At 47.0% G+C, this 27597-nt stretch overlaps 2 protein-coding genes across 5 annotated transcripts; one reads left to right on the plus strand and one right to left on the minus strand.

The window, feature by feature from the left end:
* SMIM11 (small integral membrane protein 11) lies at positions 1 to 27131 on the plus strand. 4 transcript variants are annotated; one of them, XM_055373936.1, is made up of 4 exons: positions 1 to 19; positions 3726 to 3814; positions 9787 to 9953; positions 12922 to 13444. In XM_055373936.1, the coding sequence occupies exons 2-3, from the start codon at positions 3803 to 3805 to the stop codon at positions 9949 to 9951; spliced, it is 177 nt and encodes a 58-aa protein (XP_055229911.1). In that variant the 5' UTR covers positions 1 to 19; positions 3726 to 3802; the 3' UTR covers positions 9952 to 9953; positions 12922 to 13444. The 4 variants fall into 4 exon arrangements, with proteins under 4 accessions (XP_055229911.1, XP_018873312.1, XP_018873313.1 ...); XM_019017767.3 differs by lacking the exon at positions 1 to 19 and adding an exon at positions 234 to 373; XM_019017768.3 differs by lacking the exons at positions 1 to 19; positions 12922 to 13444 and adding exons at positions 285 to 373; positions 26449 to 27131.
* C22H21orf140 (chromosome 22 C21orf140 homolog) lies at positions 24662 to 25480 on the minus strand. Its single transcript, XM_004062732.4, has one exon. The coding sequence runs from the start codon at positions 25434 to 25436 to the stop codon at positions 24681 to 24683; it is 756 nt and encodes a 251-aa protein (XP_004062780.1). The 5' UTR covers positions 25437 to 25480; the 3' UTR covers positions 24662 to 24680.
* Positions 27132 to 27597: the final 466 nt, after the last annotated feature.

The following is a 27597-nucleotide window of genomic DNA, read 5'->3' on the forward strand; positions in this document are numbered from 1 at the left end:
AACCCACCCTCCAGCTCAGGTGAGTTCAGAGTGAGAACGCACCGCCAGGCTTGGACAAAGGCACCCGGTCTACACCCCAGCGGCTCCCCGCCGGGGCCTACGTAGACTTCAGCCTCCAGCCACACGGCCAAGAGCTGCTGGCCAGGGCTGCCCGCCTGGGCTCACTGCGCCTGCGCAGTGAGCAGCGCGCCCCAGGTCTTCTGCCCGGGCCCACTGCGCCTGCGCACGGAGTAGTGCACCCGCGTCGGCGGCACCGGCCCACTGCGCCTGAGCACGTAGCGGTGCATTTCGGGACGTGTAGTTTTCCCCGGCGGGACGGTAGAAGTCGTGGTTTGTGCGCGGCCAGGCGCTGGAGCCTCCGCTGCCGGGAGCAGTAAGTGTGTGACGTCGGGGTAGGAGGGAGTGACCCAAATTCCAAAAGCTCTTTGGGGTGCTGCGATGTCGCGGCCGGCCCCGCGCTCGGGTTTTCCCTCCTAGACAAAAGTCTGCCGGCTCCCGGTCGCGCCGGGGCGGGGATCCGGGAGGTGAAGGCCGCCAGGCCTCCGTGTAGAGGGCCAAGTGATGCCCAAGGTTCACCTGGCAGCCCCCTCTCTGGACCTACCCCTCCTTATGATTGGGTGAAGGGCTGGGTGAAAAGGGTAGAGGCCGGGAATGAGAACAGCTTCAGAAAGTTCAGACAAAGGGCGCAGCATGATTCGTGGCTGGAAGGAGACAGCAAGCGATATAGACTGATCCTTGAATTTGTTAGGTGTGCCAAGAAGAAAAAGTATTAATAGATTGTGGACGACACATTATCCATATTGCTTTAGTTGGTCTAACCAAAATAAGCGAATAGCTTTTTTGTTTCTAAGAGAAACCTGACAAAGGAAGACAGGGTATTTTTGCGGTGAAGGAAATAGAAATATTTGGAGTTGTATCTAAGCCACTTGTTACTTTTGTGCTTTAAGCTAAGATCATGGATAGGTCCAGGGAAAGTTAAAAATTTCCCGCACTTCTTAGATTTTATGCCCCTCAAAAACATCCCCACCTTGTTGGCTTTTGCAGTTCAACCTTCAGATACCAGCTCCCTCATTTCTAATATTGCATTAGGTGTACATATGGCAGCAGAGCAAATAGCTTACTGATACTTTTAGCTTTTTTCTTCTCATTTGCAAAAGACTCTATGAAAATGGCTGGCTTGGGCATGTAATTGAAGGGAGGTGGGGAAAAGTGGTAATTCAGAGGCAGTGGGTGGGAATGAGCAAGGCATGTCAGGGTGGTTCACCCTCTTGACTCCCACCTCACCACAGCCCTTCTGCTACTATTGCAGATTGACTCTAAATATGTTTCTTTCCTAAAGAGCTTGAATTTTATCACTCCAGGTATGAAGTTGAGGCAGCTGCCAGTATATTTTGGCAGTCAGGTTCTGTGATATCAGAGAGGATGGTGAATTGTGAATTTCAGAGTTGCAGAATTGTTCTTTAGATTCTGATTTTTTAAATGACAGCACTTTGGTTTGGAGGGTTAATGACTTACCCCAGGTCATATGCCACACCATGGGTAACACCAAGAGTAGAGCTCAGATCTCCAGTTGTCCTGGTCCTCAGGCTACTGATCTTTATTCCCTGCCCTGCTATCTTGGAATGACTGCATTTTGCCCTGGATGTCACTAGCCTGTATCCTTCAGGTTGGCATGTCCAGTCATGGAAAGAGAGAGATTTAACATAACGACAATGGCTGACATTCAGTGCTTTCTGTGTGCTGGCCATGGTGCTTAGTGTTTACAGTCTAATCTGCAAGAGAATTTACAGATGGGCAAGTTGAGGCTGAGAGAGGCCAAGTGACTTGTCCAAGGTCACACTGCTAGTGAACATAGCACATGTTTTCCAGAGGGCCAGACCACTGGATGTTTTTTCATTCATTTCCTCCTGTAGGATCGTTGGACCTATTTCTCGTTCTTGACTTTGGGAATCAATATTCTACATACATCAATTCACTGGGTATGCAGTTTTGCCTCTGAAAATTTTGAGGGAACAGCCAGACTCATCTACTATATTTGTATACAACTCAATTAAAGCAAGAATTGTAAAAATAAAATTTGTAAGATCTTTAACATTTTAATATACAACATTAGCTAATCACTAAGATTACTAGAGATACTCAAAGTGAAAATTGTAGCAACAGGTTATAACATGTTAGGAACATATTTCTTTAGGGCAGTCAGAATCTGCTGCTTCTTAAAGACAAGGCCATTTACACATGAAGGTAACAAGCACATTCAGCCACCATCATTATAGTTAAACAGATCTACGATTTAAATTCCTATCGCTACCTTATCTGACTTTGAAAAAGTCATGGGGAAAACTTGGCTACCTTGTGCCAACTGCTAGCTTGTTTTCAAGATATTATAATCTTGAATAGATGGGTGATGAACTTTTTATACTTAGATAGCTTTGTAATTGAAAGTTTGTATAAAAACATCTTGCCTGAAGTTCATCTTATCCCCATTCTATCTAAAGGCCTTTGAAATTTTCAGCCACTTTTCTTAATTATGACGGTAAGTACATTTCAAGAGAAGTGTTTCCTAGACTTTTGAATGCAAAGCGCTCTGCCTGTGTCAGGATGGTGCCGAGGTTAAAGCCCTGGAGCCAGACTGGATGGGTTCGAATCCCAGGCCCACCTGCGAGACCCTCGATGTGTTACTTAAATTTTATTTCCTCCTCTCTAAAGTGGAGGCAGTAAGCTGTTTTATGGGGTAGTTGTGAGGGCTAAATGTCTTAACTCATCTAAGCACTTTAGCCACTTTTTTCTATCTGACACAAAAAAGTTAAGCTATGATTATTGTGCTATAAAGCATTGGATTTCAGAAGAATTAGGGACACTAAACACCATCTGCTTGACACCTTTCTTCACTTACAGATGGGACTGAAGCCCTAGAGGGAAGTCACTTACCAGAGGGTGTAGGTTCTTCATCCAGAGCTGAAGTCTTCTTGGGGTATGTGTCATGTTCTAAGAGTAGGGACCTACAAGGCCCTGGAGCGAATCCCAAGGCTCGGGCTGCCAGCCCTGCCTTCTCATTTCCATATGCCATGGTGTGGCATATGACCTGGGGTAATATCCTCTGAACCAACGTGCTGTCATTTAAAAAATCAGAATCTAAAGAACAATTCTGCAACTCTGGAATTCACAATTCACCATCCTCTCTGACATCACTTCCTTCCCTACCTTCTACTAGGTCTCCCTCAAGCTTTAGAGAAAATTCTGCATCTGAATTGCATCCGACAATTTTTCTGCCCTGTCACTTATTCCCTTGCTCCCAGATAATCTTCAAAAAACCAAGATAAGTTTAATTAACACTCAGAGGACTTGACAAAGACACTCACTCCCAAACCAGCTTGCGTTTAGGTCTGGAGGCAGGTGGAGGGACAGATTTTAGACTTGGGTCCTTAGGTTCACACAGATGAATGGGATGGGAGCCCATGTCCCCTCAGAAGCGGCGCTGTGCTGCTGGGGGCTACAGACAGCTGGTGAGGAAAGCTTTCTGCTTAGCAAGGGCCAGGCCTGTCTGGGCCCTCGCCCAGCCCATCCACTTCCCACCAGTCTCTCAATCGCCTTGTCAGGACACAGCCCACCTCTCTGTGGAGCTCACTTTCTGTTCACATTCCCTCTCTCCATCAAAGAGACATCTTTCTAAGGTGGTCTGCCCTAGGAACTCCAAATTGACCTGTTTCTTTCTCCCTGCCCAGATCAGACCTTCCAGCTGCCTCTCATGTACTTGTCTGTTGGGGGCTTGTGTTGATCAGGAGTGAATTCACAGTCTGCCATGAATTGGAAGGTGAGTATAGTTTTAAATATTTATGGCTTGGGGTTTTTTCTTCCTCCTGATTGTGAAAATTCAGAATAACGGTTCTACACCAGTAGCTTGATTAAAAAGAAAAAGTAGGTGAAAGCATAATATTTATGTTTCATTTTAAGTTAAAACATAAATGTACATTTATTCGCTGGACTTCTGGAAGAAGGCCAGGCCTTTTCTTCGAGTGTGCATTCACTAACTTCAAATCTTCCTCACTTTTCTTACAAAAACTATACCTTTAAAGCTTTACCTGCAATTTTGGATTGTGCTTTCTTTTTTTACACATTTTTTTGTAGAGATAGGGCTCCACTATGTTGCCCAGGCTGGTCTTGAACTCCTGGGCTCAAGCAGTCCTCCTGCCTGAGCCTCCCAAAGTGTCGGGATTGCAAGAATGAACCACTGTGCTCAGGCCATTTTGGTTCCTTTAAAGTAGATGCAGTGGACTGAATGTTTGTGTTTCCCCAAGTTCATATGTTGCAACCGTAGTGCCCAGTGTGATGATATTTGGAGTTGGAGCTTGTGAGAGGTAATTAGGTGATGAGGCTGGAGCCCTAATGTTTGGAATAGTGAGCTTATTAAAAGGGCTCCAGGGAGCTCTCTTACCCTCTTTCTGCCATGTTGGGGGTACAACAAGAAGCCAGCCGTCAGCAGCCTGGAAGAGGACTCCGCTAGAACCCCCCTGTACTGCGCCCTGATCCTCAGGCTTTCAGCCTTTCGAACTGTGACAAGTACCTCTTTAATAAGTCACCCAGTCTGTGGTCCTTTGTTCTAGGAGCTGAATTGACTAAGACAGTGGATTAAGATCTTATGAGCAGTGCATACACAAAATCTTTCCAGTGTTTCATACTTTTTCCTAATCTTTTACAGTTGACTTGCCAACAGCATTTTTTTTCCAACTCACAACTTGAGTCTTTCAAAGTATTCAACTTAGTTTTCATAAAAACTTTTGCTTTACACAGTCATATTTCACAAGCGTAATGTTTGAATAAGTTATGGAACATAGCATCAAGTACAACTTAAATAAACTGCTTGGCGAGTAAACACACCTGACCCCTGTGAAACATTAGATTCAGCTGGTGGGAGCAGAAGTTCAAGGGCAGCCAGAGAGTAGGTCAGCAATCAGGTTCCACCGAGGGAAAGGAGAATGTCATCTTAAGTCCCGGAAGTCAATAAGGTGAGGTGGAGGTTGTTTAAGAGAGCAGCCACTAAAATATATTATAGTCACTTTGCAAAGTCTAATATCAAGCAAAAATCATACATTGTCTCACCATCTAGAAATGGCTACTATTAACAATCTCGGTATATTCATCTTTTTCTGTATATATGTGTGGCGTGTTTTCATGCATAGGATCTTATTGTACGTGTTTTTTCAACTATTATAAGCATTTTCTTCAAAACATCCAGTGGTTTTGTATTGCAAGGAGAAACTGGAAAGGTCTGGAAGCAGGATCAGGGAGCCAGGAAGGTAGCTTTCCCATCTTCCCCAGCTCTGTGGGGTGTGGGGCTTGGCAGGCCCTGCAGGAGGGCTGAGGGCCCAGGAACTTGTATAAGTTAAAGATGGCAGAGTGAGTGTTCTGTGAAGGGTGGGAAGATATAGGACAGTTTGTTTAGCATGCCTTGAGGATCAGAGCTCACAGTGGAAAGGTTGGGAAGGAAAGAAGAGGCAGTGAGAGGATGGAGAGGGGAAGGAGCGGAAAGCAGTGTGGGGTGAGGTTTAGGGAGGCCATTTGCCCACTGCAGTGGCTAAGTCAGTAGAGGAGAGAGGCAGTAGCTGGTACTAAGGGCTGGGGTTCAAAGCATTAAACCTAATGCCTCAAGGTGGTGTTTCTCACTCCTGAGCACTAGTTAAGGCAAGGATTTCGAGCCCCACTCCCAGAGTTTCTGATTGGGTAGATCTGGCTGGGGCCTGAGAATTTGCACTTCTTATAAGTTCCAGGCGGTGCTGGTGCACACTGGTCGAAGGCAATGCGTGGGAAGTTTTCCTCTTTAATTGTAGAGTGACACCAACCCATGTGACCACTCGGGCCAGTCTTGCTTGTGACAGTTTTTTCTGCCATCAGGAACAAAGTCTGCCCAAACCTTCCCAGCTTCTGCACCAGGGAAGTGGCTACCAGGGAGCAGCTTCATGTTTAAACACAGCCCCATCTCGTGTAGTGTTAGAAAGGAATGGCCGCAGGCCGGGCGTGGTGGCTCATGCCTGTAATCCCAGCACTTTGGGAGGCCGAGGCAGGCAGATCACTTTGAGCTCAGGAGTTTGAGACCAGCCTGGACAATGTGGCGAAACCCCGTCTCTACAAAAAAATACAAAGATTAGCTGGGAATGGAGATGCGTACGTGTAGTCCCAGCTACTCGGGAAGCTGAGGCTGGAGAATTGCTTGAGCCTGGGAAGTGGAGGTTGCAGTGAGCCGAGATCATGCCCCTGCACTCCAGCCTGGGCGACAGAGTGAGACCCTGTCTCAAAAGAAAAAAAAAAAAAAAGAAAAGAAAGACAGTCATGGCCCTGATTGCAGAGAGCTGCAGAAGGTGGAAGGTTCAGTAGCCCCCAGTGCGTCTGGTGGCCTTCCCCCTCTGGCTCAGTGGGCCATGGCCGGCAGCAACAGTCAACAGTGCTACCTGTGCGTTAGCAACAAGTATGGCCTCATTATTTAAAAACTTAGTTATTCCCATTTCACAGATATTGGGGTTTTGTTTTTAAAAATTGATGTAGATCTAGGCCAGGCATGGTGGCTCACCCCTGTAATCCTAGCACTTTGGGAGGCTGAGGTGGGAAGATCACATGAACCCAGGAGTTCAGCACCAGCCTGGGCAACATAGTGGGACCCCAGCTCTACAAAAAATCAGAAAAAATTAGCTGGGCATGGTGTCATGTGTCTGTAGTCCCGTCTACTCGGGAGGCTGAGGTGGGAGGATTGCTTGAGCCTGGGAGGTCAGGGCTGTGGGAAGCCGTGATCATGCCACTGTACTCCAGCCTGGTTGGAGTCTCAAAAAAATATTCATATAGATCCAGTCCACCCTGGCAGCATTCATTTTCCTCCCTGAAGGTCTGTATGTTTCAAGAGATGTAAGGGGTTTGTTAAAAGGAAATTGGAGGAAGGGGTTTCATACCACTGAAGGTTAGTGCCTAAGAGAGGGGCAGGAAGGGGGCCCTGGAGCCCTTCGCTTTACCCTGTGAATGTTCTTGACCTCTGCTGCCCTTGTGCTGCGTCATTCTCAGTCCACACTTCTGCCTCTTGCCGTGCGTCTCCACTGCCTGTAAAACAAAGTGAACACTGAAGCCTCCCACCAGGGTCCATTGGCTGATGCGTTTCCATTTCCATGGGTTTTCTAACTTCTGGATGAGAGAGTACATTCCTGCAATTGCTAAAGCTAAGTTTCCTATCTGGATTGTAGATAGCTATGGGCAGTAATGTGGGTTTTGTTACATTAGTAATAGGGCCCCGGCCGGGTGCAGTGGCTCACACCTGCAATCCTAGCACTTTGGGAGGCCGAGGTGGGCGGATCACGAGGTCGGGAGTTGGAGACCAGCCGGCCAACATGGTGAAACCCTGTCTCTACTAAAAATACAAAAAATTAGCTGGGCATGATGCCGCATGCCTGTAATCCCAGCTACTCGGGAGGCTGAGGCAGGAGAATTGCTTGAACCCAGGAGGTGGAGGTTGCAGTGAGCTGAGATGGTGCCATTGCACTCCAGCCTGGGTGACAGAGCAAGACTCTGTCTCGAGAAAAATAATAATAATAATAGGGCCCCATAGGTTTATTCAGAGAGACTGAGAAAGCTGGAAGAGATTAGCTTTTCCCAGTGTGAGTCATTGCCTCAGGTAGCCTGGAAAATCCTAGCAAACAAAAAGAAGTTTATACAACAACATTCTTTTCATAGCTGGTTTGTATGCATGGCGTCAAACCTTCACCTCTAAAATGTGAACCTTCAAGAAAACAGGATTTCAGGGTTTACTGGAGGGAGGGGATTAGTCTAGGTCTGAGGGAAGAAGAACCTGGAAATGAAGTCAGTGTTTAAAGCTCCTTATATTTACCAGAGTAAAAAGTTGAAAAGTTTCACTTTTGGAACTTTTTAGTCTTTTGTACTGATGCCAGAGGGATCTTTCTGAAGTGTATGTGTTGTGCTTATTCTTCACTGTTAGAACGATATCGTGGTTGAAAACTATTAGCTAATTACTGAGTGTTCTTGTGTTCTTACTGTTTTAGTAAAATTAAAACGATTTAAGTATTTGCGTCCCTGCCTCCTCCCATGATTTTCATTGTATTTCTATCATATCATGCTATATCCTTCTGCAAATATCCATACATAACCAGTTAAATGATTTCAGAGGTAGTGAGTCTAGTTGCCTCTGGAAAATTCAGTAGCCAAGCCATAGTGTATTTGCATATTGTAAATGTGAAGTGGATGGGTGTGAGGAATGAATCATATATAGTACAGGACAGCGTGATGCTACAGAGTTGGGCTTTGGAGCATTTGGAGCTGGGTCAGGCCCTGCCTCGCTGACTGCTGGCCTCCCCGCCTCTGCATTTTCTCGGCTCCACCGCAGTCAGGGCGAGCCATCTGCTCATGGAGGTGGCTAAGGGCAGAAGGGAAAGCCGCATAAGGCACTTTGTATGCCGTGAGTTCCCAGTCTACAGCAGCTGATGCTACAGCTTCTAAGCGTGAAATCCACATCTAGTTCTGAGTTATAAAGAGTTTCGATACAATCATAGGAACATTCATCTACATACACTGTGATTTCATGAATTTCAGTTTATTGAAAATCAGGCATCAGTGGAAGGGAGACTGGCCCCGGGGTTAGAATGTCCTTCCAACTGGCTCCTCATGAGGGAGCTGTGGGACCCTCAACCTCTCAAGCTCCAGGAGCTCTTCTTTCCTTGCTCATATAACCAGGGGGTCCAGTAGGTCCCCTTGAAAGTTCTTTCCAGCCCCCCGGTTCTGTGAGCATAGTGTACACACTAACTAGGTTCAGATCAACTTCGGATAGACTATTAGAGGGAAGTGCACATGTATCCCCCACAGTGGAATCTCATTGGTATTTCATATAATAAGTGATTGACAGAAATAAGGATTTCATTGGGATAAAATCCTACCTGGTCCTCTAAAATAATGATTGCTCAACCAAAGCATACCTTTTCACTATTTGGGAGGGAATTTTTAATCACACAAAAAGCACATAAATATCATTCAGGTCATGCTAACCATGTGTAGGAACTAATATTTGCTTTGAAGTACTATTGCAATATATAGAATTTCACACAAAAAACCTACTAGTGCAAAGAGTGAGTAATTCAAATGCATAGTGTTTCCCTAGACTTTATTTTAGGGAATGGGGTTGCAAGAGCAGTTAGTAAGTAGCCATGTTTTAATGTTTTGAGTTCCGTCGTGTTTTATTTTACCAGCAAGTGCCAGTGCTAGTGAGTCTCTAGAAACAAGAGAAAATCCCAGAGTACTAAAGCTGCAGTTTCCAGAAGCAAGGTCTGATTCACCCTTACTTTGTAGATGAAGGGGCAGGAGCTCAGAAAGAAAGGAGCTCATTGCCTGACCCAGGTCACACGGTCAGTCAGTGGTAAAGTAGAGCTCTGACCCAGGCCTCCGGGCTACAGCTCCTTTCACTGGATCTGGCTGCTGCCTCAGAAGCAAGGGCCTGGGTGATCAGCAGGTTGCACAGTTGAGCTGTAAGAGACCAGAGTCCCCACGCCTGTGGATGACCGGTGGTCCCCTCCATGAAGCCAGCCGCAAGCAAGCAGCAAAGAGCAGAGCTGTAACTTGACTGTTGGCCCCATGGGGATAGAGACCTTTTCTGCTTGGTCTCCAGTGTAACTCCAGCCCCCTATCCTCGTGCCTGTTGCAGAATAGGTGCTAAGTAAATATTTGTTTTCTGAAGGATCATAAAAGAAACCTCCCATATCAATGATGGAACATTTAGTTAGCATGGCTTCTTTCTTCTTGAAGGTTCTTGAGCACGTGCCCCTGCTGCTGTATATCTTGGCAGCAAAAACATTAATTCTCTGCCTGACGTTTGCTGGGGTGAAAATGTACCAAAGAAAAAGGTTGGAGGCAAAACAACAAAAACTGGAGGCTGAAAGGAAGAAGCAATCAGAGAAAAAAGACAACTGAAGGTGAGTCCACAGTACCCAACCTTGCAAATGGGAGCTGGCCAGTGGGTTGGGGTGACCAATCAATGAACAAGAGAGGTCTGAGACCTCCCTGTCCGTCGGGTCTGAAGGGCTGCGTGGGGGCATGTGGCCTCACCTGTTCTCTAAGGTAGAACTGCTCCATAAAGGGCCAGGTGTGCAGATCCTGGTCCTGGGATGTGAGTGCTGCTGAGCCAAGGTGCACGGAGCATTAGTTCATCCTTCTTGAAACCTGCAGTGGCAATGGTTCTTGACAGGTATTGGGTTAAGAATTGAGGACTCAGTGACAGCTGTGGACCTTCTTCCCAGAGAAGCACACATACTGAAACCATCTGCATTTGTGTGTGGGGAGAAGTTTGCAGATGTGGGGAGTCACAGGTCATTTGAAATTCCAAGATTAAGAAACCCTGTTACCTTTAAGATAAAGTCTGACTCCATGGTATGACAAATAAATCCCTTCCCAGTCTGGTCTTAACCCAGACCTCATTTGCCACTTGTGCCCACTCCCCATCCCCCTGCAGGCCATTCCTCAGCCACCATGGCCTTTGGCCTTGCTTATTAGGTTCTTCCCAAGGACCTCCTCACCAGGCCTGAGGGTACACTCATCGTTGTCACCCAGTGCCTATCACAGTGCACACTGGTGGGCTTAGAACACACTTGGGGAGTTACGATACATCAAGGCACCAGAAAGTTCCTGTTAAGCCCCTGTTACAGATTTGACACATGACAATTCACAGTTACCTTGATTCCAGTGTGTTGATGCAGTTTCTTCACTTTGCAGGTTGAGTTCTGTACTTTAAAAATCGGGGGATTCAGCCAGGTGTGGTGACTCATGCCTGTAATCCCAGTGCTTTGGGAGGCAAAGGTGGGAGGATCACTTGAGCCAATGAGTTCAAGACCAGCCTGGGCAACATAGTGAAACCCTGTCTCTACAAAAATTAAAAAAAAAAAAACAACAAAAAAAACCCAAAAACTTAGCTGCACACTTATTGGGTGTGTAGTCCCAACTACTCAGGAGACTGAGGTGGAGGATTGCTTGAGCCCAGAAGTTCAAGGCTGAAGTGAGGCGTGATCACACCACTGCACTCCAGCCTGAGTGACAGAGCGAGACCCTGTCTAAAAAAAAAAAGGATTCAAATATGGTGGCGGTGGGGTTCTAGATCTGTGGTTCCCAAACCTAGCTAATGATCAGAATTGCCCAGGTGTTTGTTTAAATGAAGATTCCCAGGCTTCAGCCCAGAGAGATTCCATAATGGCTCTGGTTAGGTTTGGGTGTTGGTTTTTGTTGTTGTTTTTAAGATAGGGGATCCTACTCTGTCATCTAGGCTAGAGCAGTGCAGTGGCACAATCTCGGCTCACTGCAGCCTCAGCCTCTTGGGCTCAAGCAGTCCTCCCAACTCAGCCTCCCGAGTAGCTAGGACTACAGGAGCATGCCACCACACCCGGCTAGGTTTTTAAAACAATTTTTAGTAGAGAAGGGGTCTTGCTGTGTGGCCCAGGCTGGTCTTGTACTCCAGGGCTCAAGTGATACTTTCGCCTCAGCCTCCTGAAGTGCTGAGGTTACAGGTGTGAGCCACTGTGCCCAGCCTCTGTTCTTTTGAAAACCCATTAGATAATCCTTAGGTTGTCTTCTCAGCAACAGGTCATTGTAGGAACCACTGGGCTAGGTGGCCTCCCAAACCCAGCCCACTCTGAGATTCCATGCTGAATTCCCTTGCGGTGCCGTCAGGCTTGTTGAGGCTAAAGACCTACTGATGAGGAATAGTAGCAACACCTACTAAGTGGTTATTCTGTGCTGGGGACTTTGCTAAGCATTTCATGCACAGCTGTTATTCAGCCCTGATGACTCTGTGAGGCATGTTCAGATTGAAAGAATGGCTCACTCTACATGGTGAAGAACAGAGTCAGAAATTGATCCCAGGTCAAATGCATTTAATCAGCATGGCCAAGCACAAGCTGTGCTACCTTCCTGAATACAGGCAAGTGAGCTCGTAGGGATGCTTCACTCTGTTACTCACCACTTCTGGCAGCTGCCCACTCGCTGGTCCCCAGTGAACTGTAGGCTTTTGCTAGATAGAAGAAGTTACTTTCTTTCTTTCTTTCTTTTTCTTTTTTTTTTTAAGGTGTTTGATTGACTGAAATTTAGGAGTAGGCATTACGATGGGGAGGAGAGAAATTAAAAAGGGTGAGGGAAGGCTGTTTAAATTAAAATGTTGCTGATTGAATTTATATTCCTGACAATCCCATTTTGTGTGCTAAACTGATCAAAGGAAGAAAAGATGAGATGGAAGATCATAAAGGCTTCGTTCCTCCCACAAACATCAGCAGAGACCTGCATTTAAGTCAGGGCTGGATGGCTTAGAAGCAACTCAGGGAGTTGGTCTTCCTCTCTAGGCTGGCAGCTTCTTAAAGACTAGAGACTTGCTTCAAACAAAAAGCGTTTTCAGGCCGGGCGCGGTGGCTCACGCCTGTAATCCCAGCACTTTGGGAGGCCGAGGCGGGTGGATCATTTGAGGTCAGGAGTTCAAGGCCAGCCTGGCCAACATGGCGAAACCCCATCTGTACTAAAAATACAAAAATTAGCTGGGCGTGGTAGCACGTGCCAGTAATCCCAGTTACTTGGGAGGCCAAGGCACGAGAATCACTTGAACCTGGGAAACAGAGGTTGCAGTGAGCTGAGATTGTGCCACTGCACTCCAGGCTGGGTGACAGAGTAAGACTCTGTTTCAAAAAATAAATAAATAAATAAATAAAAGGGGGGTGGGGTGTTTCAGATGGAAGGGAAACTGATGCTAAAAATACATTCGTTAATAAATAGACTTGAGTGATAGACTTGAGTGGTGTCCGCTTGTTAAGTTTAAATGGCTGAGCATACGTCTTTATGCTGAGCAGTAAACATCAGGTATACTCTTATCAAACATTTCCCACTCTTCCCTTTGGTTTTCCCTTCTAGATTCTGCCGTGTACATGTCAGCTTGAGTGGACTCCAGCTGAGAAGAAAGAGAAGAAAGACTTAATTATTGAATAATTTGTCAGAGGATAAACTCCCAACCTAGACCTTTCACTTAAAATAGTGTGAATTTGTATATGTTTTTAACAGAACCAGTACTGGCCGGGTATGCTGGCTTTTACCTGAAATCCCAGCACTTTGGGAGGCCGAGGCGAGTGGATCGCCTGAGATCGGGAGTTTGAGACCAGCCTGGCCAACATGGTAAAATCCTGTCTCTACTAAAAATATAAAAATTAGCCAGGTGTAGTGGCGCGCGTCTGTAATCCCAGCTACTCGGGAGGCCGAGGCGGGAGAATTGCTTGAATCCGGGAGGTGGAGGTTGCAGTGAGCCTAGGTCGTGCCACTGCACTCCAGCCTGGGCAACAGAGCGACTGCGTCTCAAAAAAAAAAAAGTAAAATTAAAATTAAAAAAAATAATAATAACCAGTATTTTGTTTACTAAAATAAAATGCCTTTGTAAAAAAAAGAGTCGTGGCCTTTGGAATAAGTCAAATTGTGTATCTCTTTCTCTTTCTCTTACACAGCACCCTCCACCCCGTGTTGTAAAGCGGGGGATTTTGTAAACCTACACCTCCCCCACCATCTCAAGCTGGGGGGTCCCAGGTGAGAGGCTTCCATAGAGGACAAGGTGGTGCAGAAACATCTGCTGTGGGAGTGGGGTCCCCAGCACTGGGTGCTTCGGCCAGCTACCCCCGACCCCAGGCCCCCTCATAGGCTGCCCTCCCATACCCTCCTTTCTCGTCTTTTCCTCCTACAGGTGCTACACCCCTGTGAGAGTGTTTTGGAGTGTTTTCATTGTTAGGGTGGAGGGAGGCTGTGTGTGTCCAGGAAAGGTGACTCCTGTGTTAACCATGAGGGTCCTCGCAGGGAGGAATCGTTGGGAGCCCTAGGGTGTGTTTTGTCCTCTCCTCACCTGTTTGCTCCTTGGGATTTGCTGATGAGAAATGAAGGGTAGGGCACCCTAGGAGCCACTGGAACCAAGGGCAGGGAGGATGGGAAGATGTTTTACTCAGCACCTAACACACGCAGATCCCTGTGACAAGAGCTCGTGCTCTCCCACTTCTCACAAGACCCAAGAGTGGATGGGGAGTGAGGTGGCAGCAGCTGGCACTGGAAGCAGGGCGGAGTGTTTGGTCTGGTTGCTGATGGCTGCATGGGAAACTTGCAGGAGTGTGTGTTAGTAAACGTCTCCCCGTCCTGGCCCAGTTTGTGTCGAACATTGCGTTTTCCATGTGGGGAGTCGGGAGTTCCATCTTAAATTGCACTGTGCTTGCTGGATGCTCTTCAGCACAATTTAGGAAGCAGGAAAGAATTTACAAAGTTCTGAGGACAGACAGACCCTGGTCCTACAAGCTGCAGTGCTCACCATAGTCAAAGTGGACTTTCACGTGAGTCCAGACCTCATTCTCTCTGAAGGAGGCCGCTCCAGCCTTTGCCAGGAGCCCTGGTGACTTTATTCTGCCTAATCCTGCTGCGGCCTGGGGTCCTGTTAGAACGTGAATGGAAGACCACAGCAGAGGTGGGATGCCCTTGAATTTCTGCCATCCCCACGCTTCTGTGACATGCTCAGATGGGGCCTAGAACTGACCCTGGGCCGTGGCCTACCATCCTCCCTTTGTCAGGGCCTCCCTGCACCCTGGCAGGTTACCCCACCCACGCTGGCCCATGTTCCTGCCCCAGGGGCCTGGCCTCTCTGCTGCCCACCCTGCAGGTGTAGGGTATCACCTGCTCCTGCCTTGCCTGGCATCAGACCTACTACCTTGGCACCACTTCCTCCCTCATGCCCACCCACCTGTGTGCCTCATAAGTCCAAGGCGGGGGATCTGCTGACCAGTAGACACTCATCTGCTACACACAAGCGCTTTTCTAGGCTTTGGGATTTAAAGCTACACTTTGGAATTTGTGGAAGATCTGGCCATCTTGGAAAATTAGGTAGAAGGTGACATAAGGACTGGACTAAACCACTGATCATCCCAACAGTGCCCGTGGCTTTTCTGTTTTTTGTTTTTGCTTCTGTTTTTTTAGAGATGAGGACGTGCTGTGTCCCCCAGGTTGGAGTGCAACGGTACAATCATAGCTCATTGCAGCCTTGAACTCCTGGGCTCAAGCGATCTTCCCACCTCAGCCTCCCGAGTAGCTGGGACTAGGCCCTGCTAATTTATTTATTTTTTGTTTAGAGACAAGGGTCACGCTGTGCTGCCCAGGCTGGGTGTAGGTTTTTTCTGAAGAGCATTTGGGAGTTTTGTTTTTGCTTGGTTACTTTTCCTGTGCACCCTTCTACCACTAGGGGGAGATGATTAATCACTAATTGAAGGGATTTTGTTCGTTTTTTATGTTTTGGGTTTTTTTGTTTGTTTGTTTGTTTCAATAAAGAAAGAGTTTAATTGCAGTAAGGCAGGCCGCGCAGGAGATGGAGTCCTTATTCAAATCGGTCTCTCTGAAGGCTCAGAGGTTAGGGGTTTTCAAGGCGGAGTTCTTGTTATCATTCCACTCCTTAGGTGCATGAAGTTGGTAGATGTGTAGTTTGATGTTAAATTATTGGGTGGATGCATGCACCGCTGGTTATAGAGACTGGTAAAGCCCACTAGCAGGACCCCACCTGGACCACAGCAATCCCGCAACCCGCTGGACCATGACCGAGAACAAACACAAAGGACCTGAAATGCGTTGTGAAGGCCAGAAGCCGACATCCACATTCTCCACCCACGGAGAGCCCCAGAGTCCCTCATGCACATCCTGCTTGATCTATTACACACATTCACACATTCGCAACACATTTGTTTGGTTTTCAAGCTTACAACATATTAGAAACAGAAAGGAAGAAAGGCTGTCAGCAGCAGAAATACCTTTGAGCAAGAGGGACGGTCTTTGAGAAGCAGACTTGAGAACTCACCGTGTGCTCTTCATGCGCCAGACACTGCAGCAGCCACAGCGTCCCACATGGGATGCCACACGTGATGATGCTATGTTCATGGTGATGACCTCAGGCGTGAAGAAGAGGTTCAGCCGTTTCACACAGTCTGTTTAACAAGCACATACATAACAGACATACGTGAGGAATCTCAGAAACCAAATAATTCAAACAAAGAGTCTGGGATTCTTTCAAAAGGGTTGCCTCTGCCCAAGCTTTCTTCAAATTCTGTCTATAGGGAAACGTAGCTGTCAATGTCTCATTCCCGAAGACTTCCAGATGCCTGGATCTTTAGCGTTCTCCACCTCACCCCGAGTTGATTACACAAATGTTCCTGGAGCTTTGCTTAGTGCCCTTCTCTGTGCCAGGCTCCACAGGCAGAGATGGCAGGGACCCAGGCCTGACGTTGGAGAGCTCCTGACCCACTGCCGGAAACACACGCACCATCACACCATGAGGGAGCTCCCTCATGCAGGTCTCATCTGTGTCAGAGTGAAGCCAGAGGATGGACGGTGGAGAGTCTAGAAGGAGAAGAGAAAGGAGGATGAGTTCTCAAACATGAGCAAGCAGGAGAGGCCATTTAAAATGCAGACTCTGGCCTGGTGCGGTGGCTCATGCCTGTAATCCTAGTGGAGGCCGAGACAGGAGGATCACCTGAGGTCAGGAGTTTGAGACCAGCCTGGCCAACATGGTGAAACCCTGTCTCTACTAAAAGAAAACCAAAAATTAGCTGGGCGTGGTGGTGCATGCCTGTAATCCCAGCTCCTCGGGAGGCTGAGGCAGGAGAATTGCTTGAACCCGGGAGGTGGAGGTTGCAGTGAGCAGACGTCGCACCACTGCACTCCAGCCTGGGTAAAAGAGTGAGACTCTGTGTCAAAAAAAAAAAAAAAACAAAAAAACCTAAAAAATAAAAAATAAAAATAAAAATAAAATGCAGACTCCTGGGCTGGATTCCAGGTCCACTGCATCAGAACCTGCAGGAGAAGGACCAGGAATTTGTGATACGAACATCCCCAGGCAGTTCTTGACCCTCCTTTTGAGACCTACACTGTAAAAGATGGGCAGAGGGAGAGGCAGCAGGAGCCCAACCTGGGAAGGAGCCATCGGGAAAGGTGGGAGGAGGGGCAGGAGAGAGCGCACGCGAGGCAGCAAATCCTTCAGCCCTTACTCCCCAAGAGCTCACAGCTGCCTCCACAGAGGGTAACGGTATCATTATCCCCTTTTCGCAGATAAGGAAACTGAGGCAGAGAGGCCCTGCCTAAGGTCCCCCAGCTGGTGGGAGGCAGAGACAGGACCCAGCCCTCGTGGTCTCACTGTGAGACTGGACTTTTCACAGCTGTGCTGTCGAGTCTGAGCCAAGTAAAGTAAAGCGAGAGTTTTTGTACTTCGAAGTCTGGGACATAAAATCTTCAAGACGTCAGCGTCAGTGACACGATGGTGACAGAGGCCAGCATTGCTTGTTGTATCTTTTTCCATCCTGTTCCTATCTACACTTCCATTCTTCTGTTCATTCTGCTTGCATTTCCCACCCTGTGACCTACTCTCCACTCAACACACAGATGGCTTTCACGGACACACACACACACACACCGCACACACACACATCACTCACAGACACACCCTGTGCCCAATGTCAAAAGACAAAACTGCAACAAATTTAGTCATAGACCTCATTGTCTTTTATTCTTGATTCATGAATGGGGCAGCCTCCCTTCTATAAAACAGAGCAAGAGCTCCCACCAGACAATTGCAGAACAGTGGGCTTTGTAAGGTGGGGACAAGGAAACAGAACAATAGAAAAGAAGCTGATGGGTTAACATCAGGTTACTTCAGGACCTCCTAATCATGCTGACTCAGGTAGACCAGAAGCTCCTGTTTTCAGGAAAAACTAATCTGTCTGGGGACCTACCTGCTTCCTTATTAAAGTTTTGGGTTGATTATATGGCTCTTAGCATGACTGACTCCATTTTGGTTTGGTTTGGTCTGATCTGTTGGGGCCTAGTGCAGGATCTCAGTCCAAAACAACAGCCTCCCATAATTTTTGTTTAATGCTGGGTCAGTGGTAGGCTTGGTTCACTTGTGCTTCTACCTGGGTGGGCCTTCCTCTTTTCGTCCTTTTCTCTCTGTGGTGAAATCCCCATTCTTCTTTCTGTCCTCCACTTCAGTTTCACCTCTTCCTGCAACCCTGCCCACAGCTCTTCAGCGCCAGGCCCTGGACTCTGAGCTCTCACTACACAAACCTCCAACATCTCACTGAGTGGGAGGTGGCCCCCACCTCCACACCAGACCTGGACCTTGAGGGTCCAGGCTTGTTTTCCTTGGTACTCCTGGCCCTGACACACCCAGCCAGGCACACAGAAGGTGCTCCAGTATTTGATGAGTGGATGACTGGTAGCACCAGAGGAAAGGGAGCAGGGAGTATGGTCAAGACCATTAGCTGCCTTCCTCAGTGTTCCTTCTCCCCTTCTCCCTAGTAATAGAACCCTGACTTTTACCTGGCCGTATGGTCACTCAAAATAAAGGACTACATTTCCCACCTTCTCTCGCAACCAAGTCTGGCCAATCAGGTTTAAGTGCAAGTGTAGTGTGGGACTTCCTGGAAGGATCTTTAAAAGGGACAGGATGGGCCCCTGTTCCTCCCTTTCTCCTTTTTGGCTGCCTGGAATACTAATGCAATTGCTTGTTCCGCAGCCACTTTGGACTAAGAGGTGAGTTTGAGACCTGAACCAAATCTAGGACAATGGAGTAAAAAGATAGGATCCTGGGCTCTCAGTGACCATGGATCCATTATTTCACCCCTGAACTGACACCTTGACACCACCTTTGGTGGTGGTGGTGAGGTAGCTTCTATTTTGTTGGCATCTCTGTGGTCTATTCATAGTTCACCTGTTTTAGCTGACACATGGAGCCAGTTAGAGATGGGCGCAAGGGCTTCCTGATATGAAGACTTGGATTCTGGTCCTGACCCTCCTGTTACCACTGTTACGTACGTGGCTAGGTGAGTCGGTCACCACCCTAGCCTGGCCTTTGTAAAATGAGCTCAATGATCACTGCCCTCCCTACTGTACAGTGTTTGTCTGAACTGAATGAGGTCAAGCATGTAAAGATGGTTTGCATGTGGCAAGACAATCACAAATGGAAGGAGTGTATACTACCTCGGTGGGCAACTCAGCCACCAGTTGGCCAGGCAGGGGCTCCATCTAACCCAATTGGATTGAGCCAATGGCCAACGAACCCCATTTGCTAATTTACCTCTTAGGTCCTTGTAGGGGCAGCACCATTTCCTAATGCACCCCCACCTTGGAAGCCACCTTGATCTGTGGGAGGGAGAGGGGCTGTGGGTGTTAGAGATGGGGAAGGCCAGAGAGGCTGGGATGTTCCATCAGCCAACCACTCAGAAGGAGAATAGCGCCACCAACATCAGGAGCTCTCTTCTAGTGGACATGTCTAGAGATATGTGGCTCAGCCCTGCATTGCTGCGTGTGGTCACCCGCTCTTAACTAAATACAGTGCTCTAAATATGGCTGCTCCCAAAGAGACTGTGGGCTGTCCTCACCAGCCGTCCTGTCCCACCCCCACCAGAAGAAACCTCTTCTTATTATTAATTCCCTAACCGATTGCAGATATTGCAGATGGTCTTAGAGGAAATGCCAGAGAACAAAGTTTCCTCTGATCAAAGTATCTTAAGATGTGTCCACCCTCATTAGATGCCAGCGATAAAAAGGAACAAAAGTTTTTCTCAAAGAGTGAAAAGGAAATGAGATCAGTGATGGCAGGTCTAATTGTGGACATGTTTGCTTCGACCTTACCATGGACCACTCACTCAGTGGGTGCCAGACACAATGCAGTGGCTTGGCGCAGGTTATGTGATTTTTTTTTTTTTTTTTTTTGAGATGGAGTCTTGCTCTGTCACCCAGGCTGGAGTGCAGTGGCACAATCTCGGCTCACTGCAACCTCCGCCTCCCTGGTTCAAGCGATTCTTCTGCCTCAGCCTCCTGAGTAGCTGGGATTACAGGCATGTGCCACCATGCCAGGCTAATTTTTGTATTTTTAGTAGAGATGGGTTTTTGCCATGTTGGCCAGGCTGGTCTCGAACTCCCAACCTCAAATGATCCGCCCACCTTGGCCTCCTAAAGTGTTGGGATTACAGGCGTAAGCCACTGCTCCTGGCCAGGTTATGTGATTTTAAAGTCCCACTGTATTTTATTAAGTAGTTGATTGAGCCTCAAGGAAGTAAAGCAACTTATCCAGAACATATAGCTACGAAGCTAGAAACTGAAGATTCCAACTAGGTCCATCCAATTCCAAAAGCCCAGTGAACTTTCTGTTACTTTCTATGGGAAGTTTTCAGGTTTAGTATAAAGCAACATTTCTTAATTATGAATACAATCTTATGTAACCAAATTGCACATTAAAGGGTATTCCTTTTGATCCTTCTTTCCTCTTTTCTAATAATTTTTACAAGGCCTCAAAGGAATAGAACTCTAAATCCGTTTTATTAAATTGCTTTAGTTTTCAAACAAAAATAGCTCCTGTTGGTTTATCTTTAGCTGATAACCTAAAAACATTCCTTTTTTTATCGCTGTAAAATAATGTGTCTTTAAAGGATATTCTGTCTCCTCTTTAATTTTATGTTGAAATAAAATTTTTTGGTGTCCAGGGGAGTTGGCCATTTTAGCGGTTGGTGTCTCATCTGAGGTCAGAGGTGAGTCTTGCGACATAGAAATGATGGGGGTGAAAAAGGAAAAGCTCAGCTTCAATAACTAAGCTAAGCACGGTGGTGAGCAGCATGGGCTTCAGAATCTCTTGGCCCCAGTGCCTTGCCAGTGCCTCAGTTTCCTCATCTGTAAAACAACTGACAGGATTAAGAGAATTAAATTATAATAGCTATGCGTTAGTGGCAAGGCAGCATGAAGAATGGCTCTAAGCGTGAATTCTGGGTTGAATCTCTCTGGGCCTCAGTTTTCCACATTTATTTATTTATTTATTTATTTATTTATTTATTTATTTATTTATTTATTTTGAGAGGGAGTCTTGCTCTGTCACCCAGGCTGGAGTGCAGTGGCACGATCTTGGCTCACTGTAACTTCCACCTCCAGGATTCCAGTGATTCTGCTGCCTCAGCCCCCTGAGTAGCTGAGATTACAAGTGCCCGCCATCACACCTGTCTAATTTTCGTATTTTAGTAGAGATGGGGTTTCACCATGTTGGTCAGGCTGGTCTCGAACCCCTTACCTCAAATGATCCGCCCACCTCGGCCCCCCAAAGTGCTGGGATTACAGGAGTGAGCCACGGTGCCCAGCACGTGTAGCTGTTGGTGCCTATTATTCCAGAACCGCAGAGGCGTGGAATAAACGGGATGTAGGGCAAAAGCCACTCATCTCCCAAAACTCAGGCCACCCACACGTGGGCCTGCACAATGACAGCACATTGAAGTGACCAAGGAAGTTTGAGTACCATGGTTTGCTCTCAAGGAACTTAAATCCTAAAACGTACGTGAAATCCTGAGGGAAAAAGACCTCACAAATATACTACACAATAGGAGTTATTTCACCAGGTTAATTGCCAATGAGAAATGCAATGTTTCTATTGGCAGAGCAAGACTTCCTTTAGCACCTGTGGCTGGCTGAATAGTGGCCACCAAAGATATCAAGGTCCTGTTCCCTGGAACCTATGAATGTTGCTTTAGGTGGAAAAAGGTCTGCCTATGTGACCAAGTTAAGGATTTTGAGATGTGAAGATGGTTTTAGATTACTCAGGTGGGCCCTGAATGCAATCTCAGGTGTCCTTGTAAGAGGGAGGCAGAGGGAGATTTGACACAGGATGAGAAAGTGGTGTGGCCACAAGCCCAGGAATGCCGGTGGCCACCAGAAGCTGGAAGAGGCAAGAAACAGGTCTTCCCTGGAGCCTCTGGAGAGAGTGCTGCCCTGCCAACAGCTTGCCTTTGGCTGTCTTCTCTGTCCTGTCCTGTCCTATCCTTTTTCTTTTCTTTCTCTCTCTCTTTTTTTTGTTTTTTTTGGAGATGGAGTCTTGCTCTGTTGCCCGGGCAGGAATGTGATGGTGTGATCTCGCTTCACTACAACCTCTGCCTCCCAGGTTCAAGTGATTCTCCTTCCTCAGCCACCCAAGAGCTGGAATTACAGGCGCCCACCACCATGCCCAGCAAATTTTTGTATTTTTAGTAGAGATGGAGTTTCACCATGTTGGCCAGGCAGGTCTCCAACTCCTGACCTCAAGTGCTCCTCCAACCTCAGGCTCCCAAAGTGTTGGGATTACAGGCATGAGCCACTGAGCCACCGTGCCTGGCCTCTTTCCCTTCCCGTCCCCCTTCCTCTTTCCCTTCCCTTTCCCTCCCCTGCCCCCTTCCCCCTTGCCCCCTCCCTCTCCCCTGCCCCCCTCCCCCTCCATCTCCCCTCTCCTCCCTCCCCTCCTTCCTTCCTCCCTCCCTTCCCTCCCTCCCTCCCTTCCTTCCTTCCTTCTCTCTTTCTTTCTTCTTTTTCTCTCTCTCTCTCTCTCCCCTCCCTCTCCTCCTTAGCCCCCCTCCTTTCTCCCTTCTCTCTCTTTCTTTTTGAGACAGGGTCTCACTCTATCACCCAGGCTGGCGTGCAGTGGTGCGATCAAAGCTGACTGTAGTCTCAAGCTCCTAGGCTCAAGCGGTCCTCCTGCCTCAGCCTCCCGAGTAGCTGCAACCACAGCCACTACATCTGGCTTAATTTCTGTTGTTTTAAGCCACCAAGCCTGTGGTAATTTGTTTCAACAGCCACGACAAACTAATATAGCACTGTTGACTGTCAAGTGAGGCCTGCAACAGTGGAAACTTTACAGTTCTGAGTGGTCAGCTGTTTGAGGTGTGAGTAATCTCCAGGAAAAATGTTACCAGGATTCCCTTTGTAACCATGACAAAATGCTGAGAAATGGTGGACACTTAGTTGCTGAAAAGCACTGAACATTCGCTTTCATCTGACAAAGTCTTTCTGAATAATACAGGGAGGTTCAGGAGGGAAAGAAGGCAAGCAAACGATGGGATGCTTTCTGCACGTGGCTGTCAGGAAATTCTGGGTAGAAATTCTTTCTTTCTCCTTTTCTTTTCTTTTTGAGACAGAGTCTGACTCTGTTACCCAGGTTGGAGTGCAGTGGCGCAATCTCTGCTCAATACAACCTCCACCTCCCAGGGCTCAAGTGATTCTCCCACCTCAGCCTCCCTAGCAGCTGGGAACATACGTGTGCGCCACCATGCCCAGCGAATTTTGGTATTTTTTGTAGAGACGAGGTTCCACCATATTGCTGGCCTTGAACTTCTGAGCTCAAGCAATCCTTTCACCTTGGCCTTCCAAATTGCTGGAATTATAGGCATAAGCCACTGTGCCCAGTCCAGAAATGTTCATAAATTGTTTTTTTTCATAGACCTTATTTTTTAGAGCCATTTTTTAGATTCATGCAGAATTGAGTGAATTGAGTGGGTGCCCCACCACCCACCACCATTACCAACATCCCATGTAAGTTTACAAAATTTTTTTTTTCTTTTACAGGCAGGGTTTCACTTTGTCACCCAGGCTGGAGTGCAGTGGACAACCATAGTTCACTGTAGTCTCAAACTTCTGGCTCAAGTGATCCTCCTCCCTCAGCCTCCCAAGTAGCTAGGACTATAGAGGTATGCCACTCAGCCCAGCTATTTTTAAATATTTTTGTAGAGATGAGGTCTTGCTGTGTTTCCCAGGCTGGTCTTGAACTCGTGACCTCAAGCAGTCCTCCTGCCTCGGCCTCCCAAAGTGCTGGGATTACAGGTGTGAGCCATTGTGCCCAGCCATAAATTATTCTTTTTGCACTCCTCGGAATGATTACCTCTGAAATGACTGTCTGAATGTACATAACCAACAGTGAATTTTATGATATGTTTAATAGGGGTAGTCTTTTTCTATAAAAATGAAAAAGACAACCACAGATTCTTACAACGGACATCGGCAGCAGCCCCAAACCTAAATAGGGAGGTGTCGTCCCAGCTGCAAGTGGCTCAGCTACAGGGTCTCGAGATGAAACTCCACGGCACAGTCTAATGACCTGCTGGAATTCCTGGAGTTGGCGGGGAGATTGGCTGGATAAGTGGTCTCTGCAGACCCCCATGCGTGCCACCCCTTTGCCCACCATAGCCCACTTGAACCCACCACTGTCATAACTTTCCAGGTCCTAACTGGGACCACCTACTCCCCTTGGAGGGTCCGGATGGAGTTTCCCCTCTGTGGCTGCCTCTCACTCATCCTCCACCACTTTGCCGACAAGGAAGGAAGGACAATCGGGAGGAGGGAGTCTTGCTTGGCGACCATCTGGACAATATCTCGCCCATGGCAAGCTGGATCCCTGTGGATTACTTTGGTGGGTGGAAACTCATTGGCACACTATTTAATTTGGGCTTTTTGGGGGATGACTGCACACTGGTTCTCTTTTTTTCTCAGACCTAAATTTCGACCACTCAACCTTTCAGCCTGCTCACCCCTGCTTACTGCCATCCACCTTTGGGCTGGGTTAGACCTAATCCTCCCCTTGACAAAGCCCTCAAAGTAGCCTTCATAAGATAAGAGTCGAGACCCCTAACTTACCAACAAATTTTAATGAAACTTCCAGTAAACTCAAAGCGCTTTGCCAACATCCTTAGGAGCAACCCAGTTCTTGCAGCACCCCATGTGAGGTCGCTGTTGAAGTATCTTTGGCTGCAGTGGTGTGGAATTCATCTCAACAGAGTTGACGGTAAAGACCAGACATGTAGCAGCCTCACTGCTTGTTGGAGGAACCGCCCTTAAGAAAATTTCCCAAGATAGTAGTTTTCCCATCTCCGTACTTTGCTAGTTAATGTTCTCCACTTGCTTGCGTTTATCCTTTCAATTCCTTTGCTAATTAAATTGCTGAAAAGTATACATTGGTAAGAATAGCCACTGTCAATGGACTGCAAACAAAACTCGTTTCTGTTATTGATGATAAACCATTTCAGAGAAGACCAGGCTGAGTCTAAAGGGTTCAGATAATTACAAGGGGAAGGCAGAGAGAGTAGTTCATGGCCACAGGACTTGGCCACCTCTGGGCAACACATAATGCTTGCTAAGCTAATGACTGTAGGGATATAGAACTGGCCCTCAGCCTCTCTGTCTTCCTTTGGCCTCTGCTCTTCCTGCTGCCTTCTCTCTTTGACCACGATGACACACTTTCCATAGGCCTTCCTCACCACATCACAGAACTCAGAGAAGAGGCTGTCTTCTTGTTTGATACACAGCTCGTCTCTTAGGAACACCCGATATTTCCAAGGCACCCATCCTTGACTACCCGCAGCATGCACAATACACCAAGTTGGGGTTTGTATGAAATATCCATCACTAATATCTTCCCCAGTTACGAGACTTTCTGGGATATTGGTTTCCCCAAAATATACGGTCTTAAATCCATCATATTGCAGTGTTCTCAGGGTTTTCAGATATTGGAGGCATTGCTTCCTCTTGATGCCATCAAATTGACTTCTGATAATGACATTTCTTAAAAGAGGGCTTGCAAAGCGAGGCATGGTGGCTTCTCAAGTGTTTTTAAAAGCTTGCACATCTGCATCTGGGGAGAGATGGCAAGTGGGGGATGATGACCTCATAAAGGGCTTTCTTACAGTGGTGCCAGTCCCACACATACACTTCAGATTTCAAGCATCATGGAATAAATACTCAGAACAACTCCCTGCTGACCCATAAAATATGGGAATTGCAGATGCTACCCATAAAAATGCTACTTTGACATCACTTCTGCAATAGGTCTGAGACAGAGGTTGGCAATCTTTTAATAGTAATGAGCCTACCCATTTGGCTTCAGATGGGGAGAAATGTTTACATTCATTCATCCATTTCAAAAATGTGTACTGATCACCTGCTATACACCAGGCATTGTGCCAGGCACCAGGGGTATAGTCATGACACACCCAGGGAGTCCTGGACTTACGTGTTGTGTGTCTGTGTATGCATAGAATTTGTGCCAGTTGCCTTCCCATTTGCACAACTAAGAGTGATTTTTTCCAGGTGGCAGAAGGAAGGTATGGCAAATTGCAAAAGAAAGTCAGTCTGCACACCTAGCTTCCACTGGAGCTTGCAGGTCTTTTTTTTTTTTTTTTTTTTTTTCTGAGAGGGAGTCTGTCTCTGTTGCCCAGGCTGGAGTGCAGTGGCACGATCTCGGCTCACTGCAACTTCCGCCTCCCGGGTTCAAGTGATTCTCCTGCCTCAGCCTGCCGAGTAGCTGGGACTACAGGCACCTTCTACCACGCCCGGCTAATTATTTGTATTTTTAGTACAGATGGGGTTTCACCGTGTTAGTCAGGATGGTCTCGATCTCCTGACCTTGTGATCCGCCCGCCTCGGCCTTCCAAAGTGCTGGGATTACAGATGTGAGCCACTGTGCCCACCCGGAGCTTGCAGTTATTGAACTAATTCAATACCTCATCTTGAAAGCACTTTTAATTTTATATACTCAGGCAAAACGACAGTTTGCTTCAAACTCTAACCATCTCTTCCTTTGTATTTTCTTGCCTCTTTAATCAGAGCTAAAGACATTTCATAAAATGGGCATGAAGGAGTCCTTCAAATGAAGATGTGGACAAAATGATTGGTCAGGTCCTTTGCTCTACTGTTGAATGGAGGAGGATTTTTTTTTCCCCTCACACAGGGGTTTCCTTGGAGCTCAAGTTTGGATGACCCCAGACAGTAAGATAATCTCATCATGGTAAAGTTAATATGAAATATGTGGTCTCCAAACAGCCTCTCCCAGAGGCCAGGATCAGCAGGTTTGAGTGGATAATTGGCTTGTGGTCATTTTCTCATAGGAGTTTTCTTTTAGTAGTGGAAACTATTTTTCAAATCAAATTTGGATGCCAACTATGTGGAACAGAAGCGTGGCTGCTCTGGTGGAAGTGGCAATGGTAGTCCTAGAGTCTCCCTGTCAGGCACACCCTTTGTCTCCCCCTACCCAAGGGACCCTGTGGCCTGGAACCGCAGTGTGAAATGCTATATAGTGCAATGAAGTCAATTCTAAGACAAGAGTTCTTTGCCTTTCTCATCTAATTTTTAGTTATGGATATGAGACGCTTGTTCAGAAGTATGGAAAAGTATATATAATATGTTATCTTTTAGATGTGTGTGTAAATATGCTTATGTATGCAATGTGCTTATATTTTAACACATAAACAACATGAATAAAGCAAACACTCTAGACTTCTCCAAATGTATCTTGTTTTACAGTTTTCATTTTGGAAAATGTCAACATTTTTACATTAAAAAATATTACTCAGCCATAAAAAAGAATGAAATCACGTCTCTTGCAGCAACATGGACAGAACTGGAGACCATTATTCTAAGTGAAATAATTCAGAAACAGAAAGTCAGATGCCACATGTTCTCACTTTTAAGTGGGAGCTAAATAATGTGTACACATGGGTACAGAATGTAAAATAATGGACTTCGAAAGGGAGGCTGAGATGGGAGGACCATTTGAGGCCAGGAGTTTGAGACAAGCCTGGCCAACATGGTGAAACCCCTTCTCTACTAAAAATGCAAACAAATTAGCCAGACATGGTGGCTGACACCTGTAATCTCAGCACTTTGGGAGGCCAAAGTGGGTGGATCACTTGAGGTCAGGAGTTCAAGACCAGCCTGGCCAACATGGTGAAACCCCATCTCAACTGAAAATACAAA

This window comes from Gorilla gorilla, chromosome 22 (assembly GCF_029281585.2).
Source record: "Gorilla gorilla gorilla isolate KB3781 chromosome 22, NHGRI_mGorGor1-v2.1_pri, whole genome shotgun sequence".
Lineage (NCBI taxonomy): Eukaryota > Metazoa > Chordata > Mammalia > Primates > Hominidae > Gorilla > Gorilla gorilla.